The 12,812-nt window shown below is 28.1% G+C and overlaps 1 protein-coding gene across 1 annotated transcript; it reads right to left on the minus strand.

Moving 5' to 3' along the window:
• Positions 1-4,265: 4,265 nt before the first annotated feature.
• LOC114183884 (uncharacterized protein At3g28850-like) lies at positions 4,266-6,362 on the minus strand. Its single transcript, XM_028071051.1, has 2 exons — positions 5,952-6,362; positions 4,266-5,850 (listed from the first exon to the last, which is right to left on the minus strand). Exon 2 carries the CDS (start codon positions 5,839-5,841, stop codon positions 4,516-4,518), a length of 1,326 nt encoding a protein of 441 aa, XP_027926852.1. The 5' UTR covers positions 5,842-5,850; positions 5,952-6,362; the 3' UTR covers positions 4,266-4,515.
• Positions 6,363-12,812: the final 6,450 nt, after the last annotated feature.

Consider the following 12,812-nt stretch of genomic DNA (forward strand, 5'->3'; position numbering starts at 1 on the left):
ATAATATTGGTCTTCTACGTATACAAAATATTTGACATTATTTTTACTCTGAGATTTTAAGGTAATTATGTTATGAGTTTTTATTTTTGTATAGTATTTAATTTTGTCTATTCTATCTAATGTGCGATTTTTAACTCACACTTAGACTATTTTCAATATTATTCAATTTTAAAAATATATTCGAAGTTAATTGTGGTGCACATTATAAATCCCTACCCATCTATCACACAAATTTATAGTGGTGTGTTTGGATAAGAGAGTTTAATAGAATAATTTATTTATTTGAAAATTTTGAAAATTTTCATGAAAAATGATATACTTGGATGAAAAAATTAGAAGAAAATTAAAATTAGATAATTTTAAGAAAATATTTCAAATAACTAAAATATTAAAAATTAAAATTCACTCAAAAAAGAAAAAAAATTAAAATTTTTAAATTGTGAAATTGTTCATTAGTTAAGACAAAAAAAGTATAAGTCCAAAAAATCAAATTAGTTCAGGTTAAATGTTGAACCATGTTACATCAAATTGAGTTAAGGTCAAAGACTAAATCAGAATAAAGGTTGAACCGACATGTAACAAAGGTCGAGCTAAACTAATTTACGTTAAAGGTTAAATGCCAAGACGAAATGACGAGTTGAATGCACAGTTGTTTCATCCATCTCCATGCACATCACACATCTCTTTTTGTATAAATTTCCTAAATTTTTATGAAATAGTTATAAAATGTTATTTTACCTCTTTTCATCTCTATAGTTCATAGCAAATTAATATAAAGCAATAAATCAAGTGAAAATTAAATAAAAATAAGAATATAATTGATAAAATATCATTAATTCAATTTTAAACTTTCAAAATAGTTTACAAATAATATTTTTCAAAAAATACCATAATTAAAAAAAATAAGAATATAATTGATAAAATAACCATTAATTCAATTTTAAACTTTGAAAATAGCTTACAAATAATATTTTTCAAAAAATACCATAATTAAAAAGGACAATTAAGATAAAACATTGAATTCTTTCATACTTACAATAAAAAAAATGCTCGTGTTTATAATTATAAAGATTTAATGGCATATTTTTCTAACAATTATTATCACTGTATGAATAAATTATTTTTACTGATATTTTATTATTAAATTTTTAATTTTAATGTGTTATAATTACATTAAATACCTCACTATTCTTTAATAATTTTATTATTATCTATTTAATATATATATATATATATATATATATATATATATATATTAAAATAATATTTGATCATGTACATATTTTTAAGTCTTTAATCGGTTAATTATGTCTTTAATTAATAAATTAAAAAGATTATTATGTGTAAATTACTCCTTTAAAATTAACAATTTTAATTGAGTTTGTAAATATTAATAATTCAAATTAAAATATTATTATATATTTGCATCGTTAAAATAATAAAATACAATATAACAACTTAATTTTTAAACTATTTTATTTTTTAATTTAAAAAATATGGGTTAATTTACCATTTCTCTAATGTATATCAAGTTGGCATGTATTACGGATAGAAGAAACGTTACAAAGAGAATCAATCTCTCAACATTATTAGAAATAAGATAAAAACAATTAACATAATAAATTAACATAATAGTATAATATTAAAATTTCAAAATGAGAGTAAAATCATGACTGTTGTTTAAAAATAATCAAAAAATAACATTATGTAAATTTTTTTATAACACATATACAACACTTTCATACTTTTCGATTCTCAAGTACATTTATACTTTTCAAAATAAAAATCTAACTTAAATTTCACGATACTCTACTATAAAAATCTAATAGAAGCTTAAAATGTTTTTTGAATTGAATATCTAAACATCATTGGATTTTATGTCCATTAAATAACCAGTATCATGCATTTTATTATTTTAACTATGTGATGTGGGTTAGAAATCAAAGAAGAGAGATATCAATAACATAATAAAGGCGATTTGTATTTCATTATGAAAATGAAAGATGAATACATAGAGATATATAGAGTTGTAAGCGGTATGGTCAGCACGGCTGCTAACAGAATGCTGTGAGAGCATATTCTAGAATATCATCAAGAAAACAGAAAATAAAATGATGTAATTAACATATTCTAACAATATGAGATTTTTTAAGATGTATTATTTTCATCAACTAAATAATTAGATTGAAAATATCAACTTGTTTTATCAAATTATTAATAGGTGAACCTGTGGGACAAACTTATTTTGTCACACCTAATTAAACTTATTAAAAGAATAAAAGTAGATGTGTTAGAAAAAAAAAAAGGCAAACTCCTTTCGATATTTTGTTGAAATATTTCTTCCATTTGATATTTTCCTTTAATAGCTCATTGTGAAAAACTTATGAAAAAAATATTTTAACTAAAGCATCAAACAGATGCTTCAAGAATTTTGTTAATGTTTGGTATATTGTACTACTAATAATGAGTGAGGAGAATATATTAGAGATCTTCGTTGATAGGTAACAAAACTGGTACGTTCTTTTATTCAAAATCTTAGAAATATAGGATGATGAGTTTTTCTCTTGTATATTACTCAATTTTTTTATGTATAATGTATAATATAAGACTCTGCTGAGAATATTACTTAATATTTTTTGTTTATTTAAATTAGTTTTTAGAAAATATTTCAGTTTTAGATATATGTAACAACAAAAACATGTTCTTCCGTATAACATATCACATATATCTCATATTTTCAAAAGTCCTAAAAATCTCAACAACTGGTTATATGACATTAGTCTTACACATATAAGACTTTAGACACCACTTTAACCATACAACCTTAAGACATTTGACTCACACTTGGACTTTTAGTCCAAGAGACTCTAACTTATATTTGAATTGTAATAATTAGTAAAAAATTGTGAGACTTGCTACTCTGGGAACTCTCCTGAAGTTGATAGATAATGATTTCTTCGTCAATGAATTGTACATTTGAATGCCCTTTTGCTCTTCTCTGTACAAGTCTTCCTAGTAAAAGTGAATGTGGTGGTGACTACAGATTCAGAAGTTGTGTTCATTGTACAAGATAAACTATGTTCTTGATTGAAGTTTATATATGTTTAAGCTTCTGTATACATGCACGTTAGAGGGTGAATTTTCTCCATCTAAAAGAAGTTGGAGATTTTTATGAAATCATTAGAAAGATAATGTAGCCTTCGTGTATTCTACATCTAACACTACCGTCCACATAAATAAGCTATTGCCAATTACAACAATTTCAGTACTGAAATTGATCTAACCATCTAAATTTGTGGTGATATTGATTGGACAGCAAGGGGCATGTAGCTTATTGGTATTTTCTTGCATCAAGGCTCATTGATTGCATTAACATATATGAAGTCGATAAAGAAAAAAGGACATAGTAGGTAAGGAAAAGAAAGTTTTGCTTCTTTGGCACATACCATTTGTATGATTCAGACGTTGTTTAGTGCTGCATTCTTTTGTAAATGGCACCACACGGATTTTTAATCGTAAATTCCATGGATTATACCAATTATTTTACATAACATAGTGCCTATACAAGTGCCATGTAATGATCAGCTAAGAAAATTCTGGGGTGAAACCTGAACACAAAATTGGGGTTCTTGGTGTCTTTTAGTTTTGGACCATCATGTCTTGAATTGATCACCACAATTCAAAGCAATGGCTAAAACGATTGAGAAGAATAAAGATATGCAGGTTGAAAGGGTAAAAGTAGTCTTTTTGAAATAGTATATCATTATTTTGGAAAAGGATAGTTCACATGTAAATATAGTGTTTTTTCATCCAAAGAAACATGATTTGACTCGATTAAAAAAGTCTCTATCGAGGTTGACCTAGGCTATGTCCACCTGCTACGTTATTTTATGCCCCCACTTAGCTTGACTTTATATGTAACAAAGAAAACGTGCAGAGATGCTTGGAAAACGATCACTTCAAAATAAAAGAAAACAGAGCAAAGAATGAATAAACTATTTGAAGCTTTAAAAAATGGTTCACGGACTACCAAAGATGTGCTAAGGCTAACCATGGTTTTTGGTCAATATTTGATAACAAAAATATTACAAGTACGATATTGCATGGAGCTCATAAACCCCACACCCTCAAATGCATTCTGCAATTAGCTTACGAAAGTTTCAACTCTTGGCTTAGAATGCTTCAAAGACCTCAAACATTATTACATCTTTGAAATTGTAGTAAAGTAGAATATTATATGAAGAATGAAGATGATAACAAATATATAGCTTTACAATTCTCTCTTGACATTTCTTCATTTTGCAAGAAGGCAAATTCTGTACAGAAGGAAAAACGAAAACAGTGTATATATATATGTTTCAAACTACACTGATTATGATGGGGGAGTGATTATAACACGTTGTTCACTTTCCACTGCTTATAAAATACTTGACTTTACAAGAAAATCTGACAAAGTGCAAAATGCCCTGAAGAATAAAACTCAAAATTTGGTTTTCAGTACCTCAAAGTTTGGAACTAACAGCAACACATGGGGCAACGAATTAGTCCATTTTCATTGCAATCAGGGCAACGCTGAAATCCACACTCCCCCAACTCACCATGAACGTATTCTTCTTCCTCTTCATCACCTTCATAGTAAATTTTACAGCTTCCAGAACAGGTTTCACAGGGAACAAACCTTATATCCCCACAACCTTCACACACTCCACCTCCATCACCTCCAACACTGTCCTCAATCTTCTCACAACAACCCAAAAGCTTCTCGAGCCTCCCATCTTCATGCAACCTCTGAATTTCTTCGGCTCCACCAATGTAATTGTCCCCGACAAACACCCTTGGCAATACTAAACCACCATACCCATCACCCAATAGCTCTCTAAGCTCTTCCTTGAACCTGGAATGCATGGATACATCTCTCTCATCAACCCTCACCCCCAATCCCTTCAGAACCAATCTCACTTGGCAGCAATCCTCGTAAGTTTTTCGCACGCCGCGTAAGCTGGTGAAGTACAACACCACCTTGTACTTTCCGCATGGATCACCGACATTAACATCATCCGCAAATGGGGACCCCCTTTTAGTCCCTTGCATCTCTTCATCGCTCGACGCCGGTCGAAGGTGGAAGGGGCTATCCGGAGAGAGATGTTGGAAGGACTTCCTGAATGAGGAAATCAATTCAGGATCAAAATCTGAGATTGCAGAGTTCAGTCTTGATTCCTCCTCAGTCATCAGAAGCCACACGGGTTTTGGAGAAGCAACAACACTCATTTTGGGTGGATCAACATCCACACTTCCATCATCAACATTGTCACCATTGGCATCAAAAGAGAAACTCCGGTACTGACTCGGCGACCGGAAATTGGTGGTCTCTTCATCAAGGCCTTCCATGAGTTCCCATGTGTTGATTATTGTCTCAGGCTCACCGGGTGGTGTTCTAATTGGGGTCTTTGGAAAAACTGTTGGCAACTTTTGCTCGATCATGTTGGACCAAGTCTTGGCCTCAATTAGCCCTATCGAGAACTCCTCTTTTCTCTCTTTCTCGGATACTGAATTTTTCTCTTTCTCCTCCAGCCTTTGGATAAATCTTTCATTATCAAACCTTAAACTTTTAGTGTTACTAACCTTGCCATTGGAAAGATTGAAATCGTGATCACAATTCCCAGTAAAATTTTGAGTTGAAGCAGGGGAATTGAGTTTGAGAGTTCCCAGTGTTGTGGAAGTGAGTGCCACAACATGGTAGCTATCACCTTCTGCTTGGGGTGGGTGATGAACGTGCATTGAGTAGCTTCTCGGAGCATTGCAGCACCGACATCGCTTCTGCTTTGAACTTGCGCAACCCATGCGAATTGTCTTAAAACAAAAAAACCTCGGAGACTTTAATTACGATGACCCTTAAAGACAACAAATTCACAAGGTGAAATTGTTTCTTTAATTGTGTTTTTTTAACTTACCCTCCTAAGATAATTCCAATTCTGGAAAAAAAAATGTTGTGTCAGTCACCCATCCAGTGAACATTGCTCCTGGCAAACCCCACTCCGTTCATATTCTTCAAATGCTCATGACCATGTTGGCTGCAACATTTAAGACCAAGAAAGGACACAAGAAAAACATAACCACTCGAGATCTTTTTCTGCAACTGTTCAAATGTGAAAACGAGTATCAAATTGATGGGAGGGAGAAAAATCCCAGAAAGAGAGAAGAGAGGGGAAATGGAAACATGAATCGGAAAGTCAAAAGGAGAGGTGGATAATCAATCTTTCATTCACCAATTGAACTGCTGCGGCACTACTTTGATCTCTCCCCTTTCTCTCTCTAGAATTCTAGAGAGATAAATAGATAAAATGAGAACCCACAAAGAACGTTGAAAGATTTAAGGGACGCAGCTTCAGTTTATTTGAATATATATACGATGCAATACGAAATGATTTCTTTCTTTTACAGAAAAATAAAATAGAAAGAAAAATTGGTAAGCAAATTACTTTTAGGACAAAATGTAAATGGGTGAGAGCAAGGATCATTGGTTGAATCTCCTTTATTCTCTTTCTTAATATCCACAGAAACAATAATTCTAACCTCGTTTACACGTTGTTATGTTATAAAACAAAAACTTATTTTTCTTCGTTCTTGTTCTATTAACATAAATGTTGAATTTATTTGGATACAGTTTCCGCGAGATGTCAAGAGTTTTGCCACCATCACTCGCACGTTCTTTAGCGTTAAACTATTTTCACAGCTTATATTGCTTTAATATATTAAAGTAAATTAATGTTTATTATAAAAATATTTATATGCTTTATTATCAGTGTAAAAATTATATCCATGATTCTTAATTTATTTTTTTATTAATATGATATCTATATAAATTTTGCAAATAAATTTTCATTTAAAGTTACTATTATTAATAAATATATGTTGTAAATTTTATATTAACTAAAAATAAGATCAATTAATGTTTATTATAAAAATATTATGAAAACTAAATATACAATTCTTAGTTTATATTGCATTTGATTAAAGCTAATTATTTGTATTATTTGCATAAGCTTTTTAAACAACTTTTGATTTAAGTTAGATTAAATTAGTTGATCAAAGGATCTCTTTCAATATTTTTTAGGTAGAGTTATTTTTTTTTTTGTAAACATTGGTTTGATATGGTAATAGTTATGTAACTAAATAACTTTATTATCTATTTGTTGAAGTATGTTTAGCTATGTTTTTCGACCTTAATTATTATGTGGAATATTTATGTCACTCAATGCAACTGTGATAAGGATTTTAGGAAAAATTGATGTTGTGAATTACATGTTAGTCTTTTTTTCTAATTCTACTATATTTATTCTTCCCAATATTAGTTAATTGTGTAATATTTAATCAATCTGACCGTATCTTATACAGTTATATAATGTATAATTTCAAGAAAAATATGAAAACAATTATGTAAATTTGTCAACAAGGAAACTTATGTTTTGGCGCGTGATAGAAAAGAAGTGTTTTGGCGCGTGCGAAATCCCTGCTGCCGAGATGGATCATCTACGCTAGATTGACAATGATGCTTCAACCTTCGCCTTAAACCTTAAGTAATAGTTTTAGTGACTTATTTATGTTCATAGGAATGTTTTTTATTCTTGGTGAAATAAAGATAGCATTTAATTTAATTTATTTGTTAAAATGAAAATCTAGATTCAAAGGCATGTTAAAGGTAATTAAACAGAATATTCAAATGAAGAGGATATCATTGGGATCATTTAACAAACATTATCCAGGAAGTACTGATGAGTGTCAATAATTAATTTTTTATGTATTAGCTAATATGTTTGGGATTTCAATTTCAAATTTTTGCTCTTTATGGGTTTGTGAAAATTCCCTTTTATTTTGATAAAATAAATAAATTTCTTGTCATACATAAAATTCTAATTTAAAAACAAAATCAAAAAATCTTATGAACATTTCCAAAATAAATAACATTATTATGAAAATTCAAATTCTTAAAAAGGTATAGGTAGTATATATTCATCTTTGAAAAACAGAGTTCATTATAAGAGTCTTGACATTCAACATTACAATTTTAGCCGATAAACATTTTATTTTGAGTAATTCATTTTTATCCATTCTCTTAAGCCAATTTTTAAAAGTTTTGCATATATATATATATATATATATATATATATATATATATGATAAAAAACTTTTGCATGCAACTCAAAGGAATTCAAAATGAATATCTCTTGACTAGATACTAAAATATGTTTAGATCATTTATATGAGTATTTTATGAACAGATAAAATATTTTATAAGAATTGGTGTTTTTAGAGCATAATTGAGTTAAAAACTCAATAAATATCAGAGAAGTTAATTATTTTTATTCATTAATTATTATATTACATGATATTGTGTTGTGGATGAAATTGTGATGAAATATGTATAGCAGTGATGATTAATTTTTGTTGAACATTAATAGCATGATATATTGAGTTGAATGATTCTATGTAATTGAGAATATGAATATTAGTTTGGTTAAATTGGCTCATCATATAATTATTAATTATGTCTAAATATTTTAATATTATCCATAATATAATTTATTATTTAAAAACATAATTAATTATATAATTTTGTATTTTTATTTTACACGGAAATTTTGTAGTTTTCACACTTATTTTACTGACCTTTTTCCACACCACCCTCCTTTGGGTCTGTAAATACAAACAAGACGTGAGGGCATACTACTTTATTACTCTAATTAAGCAATCGATCATAGTTAAATATTACAACTTTTCAACCATTCTATATTAATTAAAAACTATTAAAGATTTTGTGTAGTACTTCGTATTACTTGCTATAGCTGGCGAATTATAGGATACAAGTTTTAGAAACAGAAGAATATATATGGTCTTTCTTTTTCTCTTGTAAAAACAATATTAGGACATGCATGTTACAATTCTACGTGGAACCAACATCAGTGGAAGTACCAAATTATTTTGATAAATATTCTTTAGCCTTACAAGTAAGAAATTGCTATAATTAAAGTTTTATAATTATATTGCAAGAAATTGCATTTTAATTAATTTAAGGAAGTATGTGATTAAAATATAAGAGGGAAAGATGATATAGTTATAAATTTGATGTTAGGTTAGTGGATTTGAATTCTTGGATGACATGTTTGTCTGGGTGTTGCTAGATTCATAAATCACGAACTCCACTTCCTAGGTGAATATGGTGTATAGCTATTAAGATATTGATTATTGAATGAAGAGAAGAAGTGATTTGGAAGTTTCTTCATTATTGGTGGAAAAGAGGGACACTTCCACCATCTATGTCTTCACCTTGTCCACAAACACCTCAAATTCTGCCCAAGATTGATGCACTTCATTCTTATCAACATATACCCTCATTTTCTTTTTTTCTTTTTTATAAACACGCCCATTCATTATTTTACGTACAAAATGTAGACTGTAAAGTATTTTAAATATAAGATGTTCAGAAATATTTTAAACTATTTTATTTTAATGAGTTTCTAAAATCTTTTTTTTTTCGAATAACATTTTTTACCATAAAAAACATTTTAATTCTTAAAAAAATGAATTGCTGTCTTAAAATTAGATGTCCAAACACACTCTAGAGCTTATGAATGCAAAAGTACATGTATTAAAAAAATGATTAAAACAAGTTTGGGCCATAAAGGATAACCTGACTCATGAGCCCACCAATAAAAAAGAAACATTTTGGGACAAAAAGGTTGCTTCTTCCTGGACTTCTATACTTCCATAGTTTCTTCCTGCACCTCTATAGATAATGTAAGAAGACCAAATTATATATAGTTTGAAACCCAAAATAAAAAACAGATAAACTAAAATTTTAAAATATATGGAGGTGCAGGAAGAAGCACCCCACAAAAAGAGCTATTAGGAAGCCTAAAGAATGTGTAAGGTGATGGATAGAAAGGAATTTCTCTCCCCAACTTCATATTTTCTTTCTTCATAGATTATACAGTGCAATTAGAAAATTATTTTTTGGTATAAAAACAATTATAGATTTTATAATTAGAAAGTGATTTAATTTATTTTTGAATTATACAATCTGAAAATTAATTTTACTCACAAATTATATAATCTAAAAATAAAACTTTGCATGAAATAAGTTTCCATATAATTTTAAAGTCATTTTTTAAATTGTAGAAACTATTTTTTTTCGCGAGAAATATTTTTAGATTGTGTAATTCATATATTTGTTTTTGAAAAATGACTTCAGAATTCTTCTATAACTTAAAAATAATGTGAATCATCTTAATTGTCACCTTAATTATAAGCAGAATCGTTAGTTAAGATTTGTTTGTAATTTCTCGAATTCTAGAAAAGTTTGTTTTCAGTTACTCAAATTTAAAAGTTCCTGTTTTAATTCACATTTTTAATATGTGATCTAAATTTTGATACATGATACTTTTCAATTAATTTTAACGTTAAATTAACGATCACATTGATTTTTGTTTAAAAAAAATATGAGATTACATGGGATCTTTATAATAAAATAAACAAAGACTCAGTTAAATAAAGAAATATAGAGATTAGAATAAATTAAATTATTAAGTCTTAAATTTTCATATGAAAAAGTTATTCAAGAGATTCAAGTCGTTCTTTCTTGACACAGTGGTTTAATTTATAAATGTTTGTAGTTTAGAAACAAGAAAGGAAGTGAGAGGAAGAAAAATAATTGGAAGCAGAGAAGAAAGAGTAAGATGTGTGAACCTTACTCAAACATTTTGTATTGGTGCAGCTAAAGCAGAAAAGAAGATGGGGCCATGGCTAGTGATGCCCATTACGTGCCCCATCCTTCCACCATCATCACACTTGCACAGAAATCTATGTCACCTTGTGATTGCAAATGATGCAAATGTGATTGCAAAAGTGAAACCACCCCAATCATTTCTTCATCCATGGATAAACCACACACCCAATCTTATCCCAAACAATTTCTTCTACGTTTAATATCATCGTAAAAGTTCTGATTCAGGAGTTGTATTTGCAGTTCATTGCATCTCAAAAATATGTCATTGATTTCAGTTCATGCTTACTAAAAGATTCACACTTTTATGTCACTGATATTTTATTCTGTCACCAACCATGTTGTCAATATAGCTTTTTGTGCATCCAAACACACCCTTTCTGCTACCATCTCTGTGAAAATGAATATGATAATCACTGATTCAGAGTGGTGCTATAACAACTACCTACATTGGTTTGAGTTTATCTTTGAACATCTATTTCCTTTTTCAACTTCTTACTTTACCTGTGTTTAGTGATTTTTCATTCTATAAATGGAGTTGAGGTCAATGGTGAGCCATGCACGTATCAGCAAACAAATTCGTTTATTGTATTTTTTTTCATCTGATTGATTAATCAAGTGAAAACTTTCGATAATTATGAAAGAATCACAATTATATATATATATATATATATATATATATATATATATATATATATATATATGACATGATTATAAATTTAGGCTAATATCTTTAATTTTATTCACCACTCTAGATATATGAAAGAGAAAGAAAATATAGATTATATATAGATGAATGATCAATATTAAAAGGTATAAATTAATGATTAATATTATAACCGATTTAATAGTTATAATTATATATATATATATATATATATATATATATATATATATATATATATATATATATATATATGAATACAGGATACAATATCTGATAGGTTGATATGTTTATTTTGAAAATAATAAAATATAATATGTGATATATACACGATTTATAAATACTAAAAATGTATATTAATTCTTAAAAACATAATAAATATAAAATTATTATTGTGTGAATCTAAATTAAAGCTATATGTACTAAAGTTGTTAATATAAAAAAATATAAATTATTTTCATCATAAAAGTATCACTATAAAAAAACTTTTAAATAATGACTAATTTTATTAACCAAAACTATTAGAAATCAATTTCTTAATTAAAAATCAATTTAGAGACTAATTATTTTGGAAGCCAAAACCTATAACTAAGGTTAGTGATCAATTCAGGAACCAATTATTTTGGTAGTCAAAACCTTGGTAGTTGATTGTTAGTTACCAATTTAAAAACCAATTCATAATAAAAACTATTTTAATTATATGATCAATTATAATTTTTTGGAACTATTTTAGCTGCCAATAATTTTTAGTTTTTAAATTAGTACTTAAATTGGTCACTATATAATGACTAACTATTTTTTATTACTAAAATTGGTTATTATTAAAAAAATTTCTTGTAATATATTACGACTTTATAAATTAGATACTTTACATATAAATATAGATATAGATAACATATTCTAAAGTATCGAACACGTGTCAAATACAAATACATGATCTAAGTGGAAGTATCGATACATTATGGATAATCACTTTTGAAATACCAACCCTAAACCAAATTCAAATCACACCATTTTCGAACTTAATTAAAGGTGTGAAAAGTTGTCTAAGTGGTTTAAAAAATACATTTGAATGATTAAATAATTCCTCGTCTTTTTTTGAGGGCTTAACGAAGAATCTCTCGTCTTGTAGATACACAAAGAGCACAGAAGCAAATGACATTTGTTGAGAAAACTGTCTGCTTTTGCTTTAGTGTGAACAGGGTTATGCCAACCACACTCTGAACCCAATTTCTAATTCCACTGTATCTATCTATCTATCTATATATAAATAAATATATATAATTTCATGCATAAAGAATTTTGGCGTCCAGCTGAGTTGTCGAATAATTAAATTTGAACTTATCAATAAGGCAATGTAAACATACT

Source organism: Vigna unguiculata, chromosome 5, assembly GCF_004118075.2.
Source record: "Vigna unguiculata cultivar IT97K-499-35 chromosome 5, ASM411807v1, whole genome shotgun sequence".
Lineage (NCBI taxonomy): Eukaryota > Viridiplantae > Streptophyta > Magnoliopsida > Fabales > Fabaceae > Vigna > Vigna unguiculata.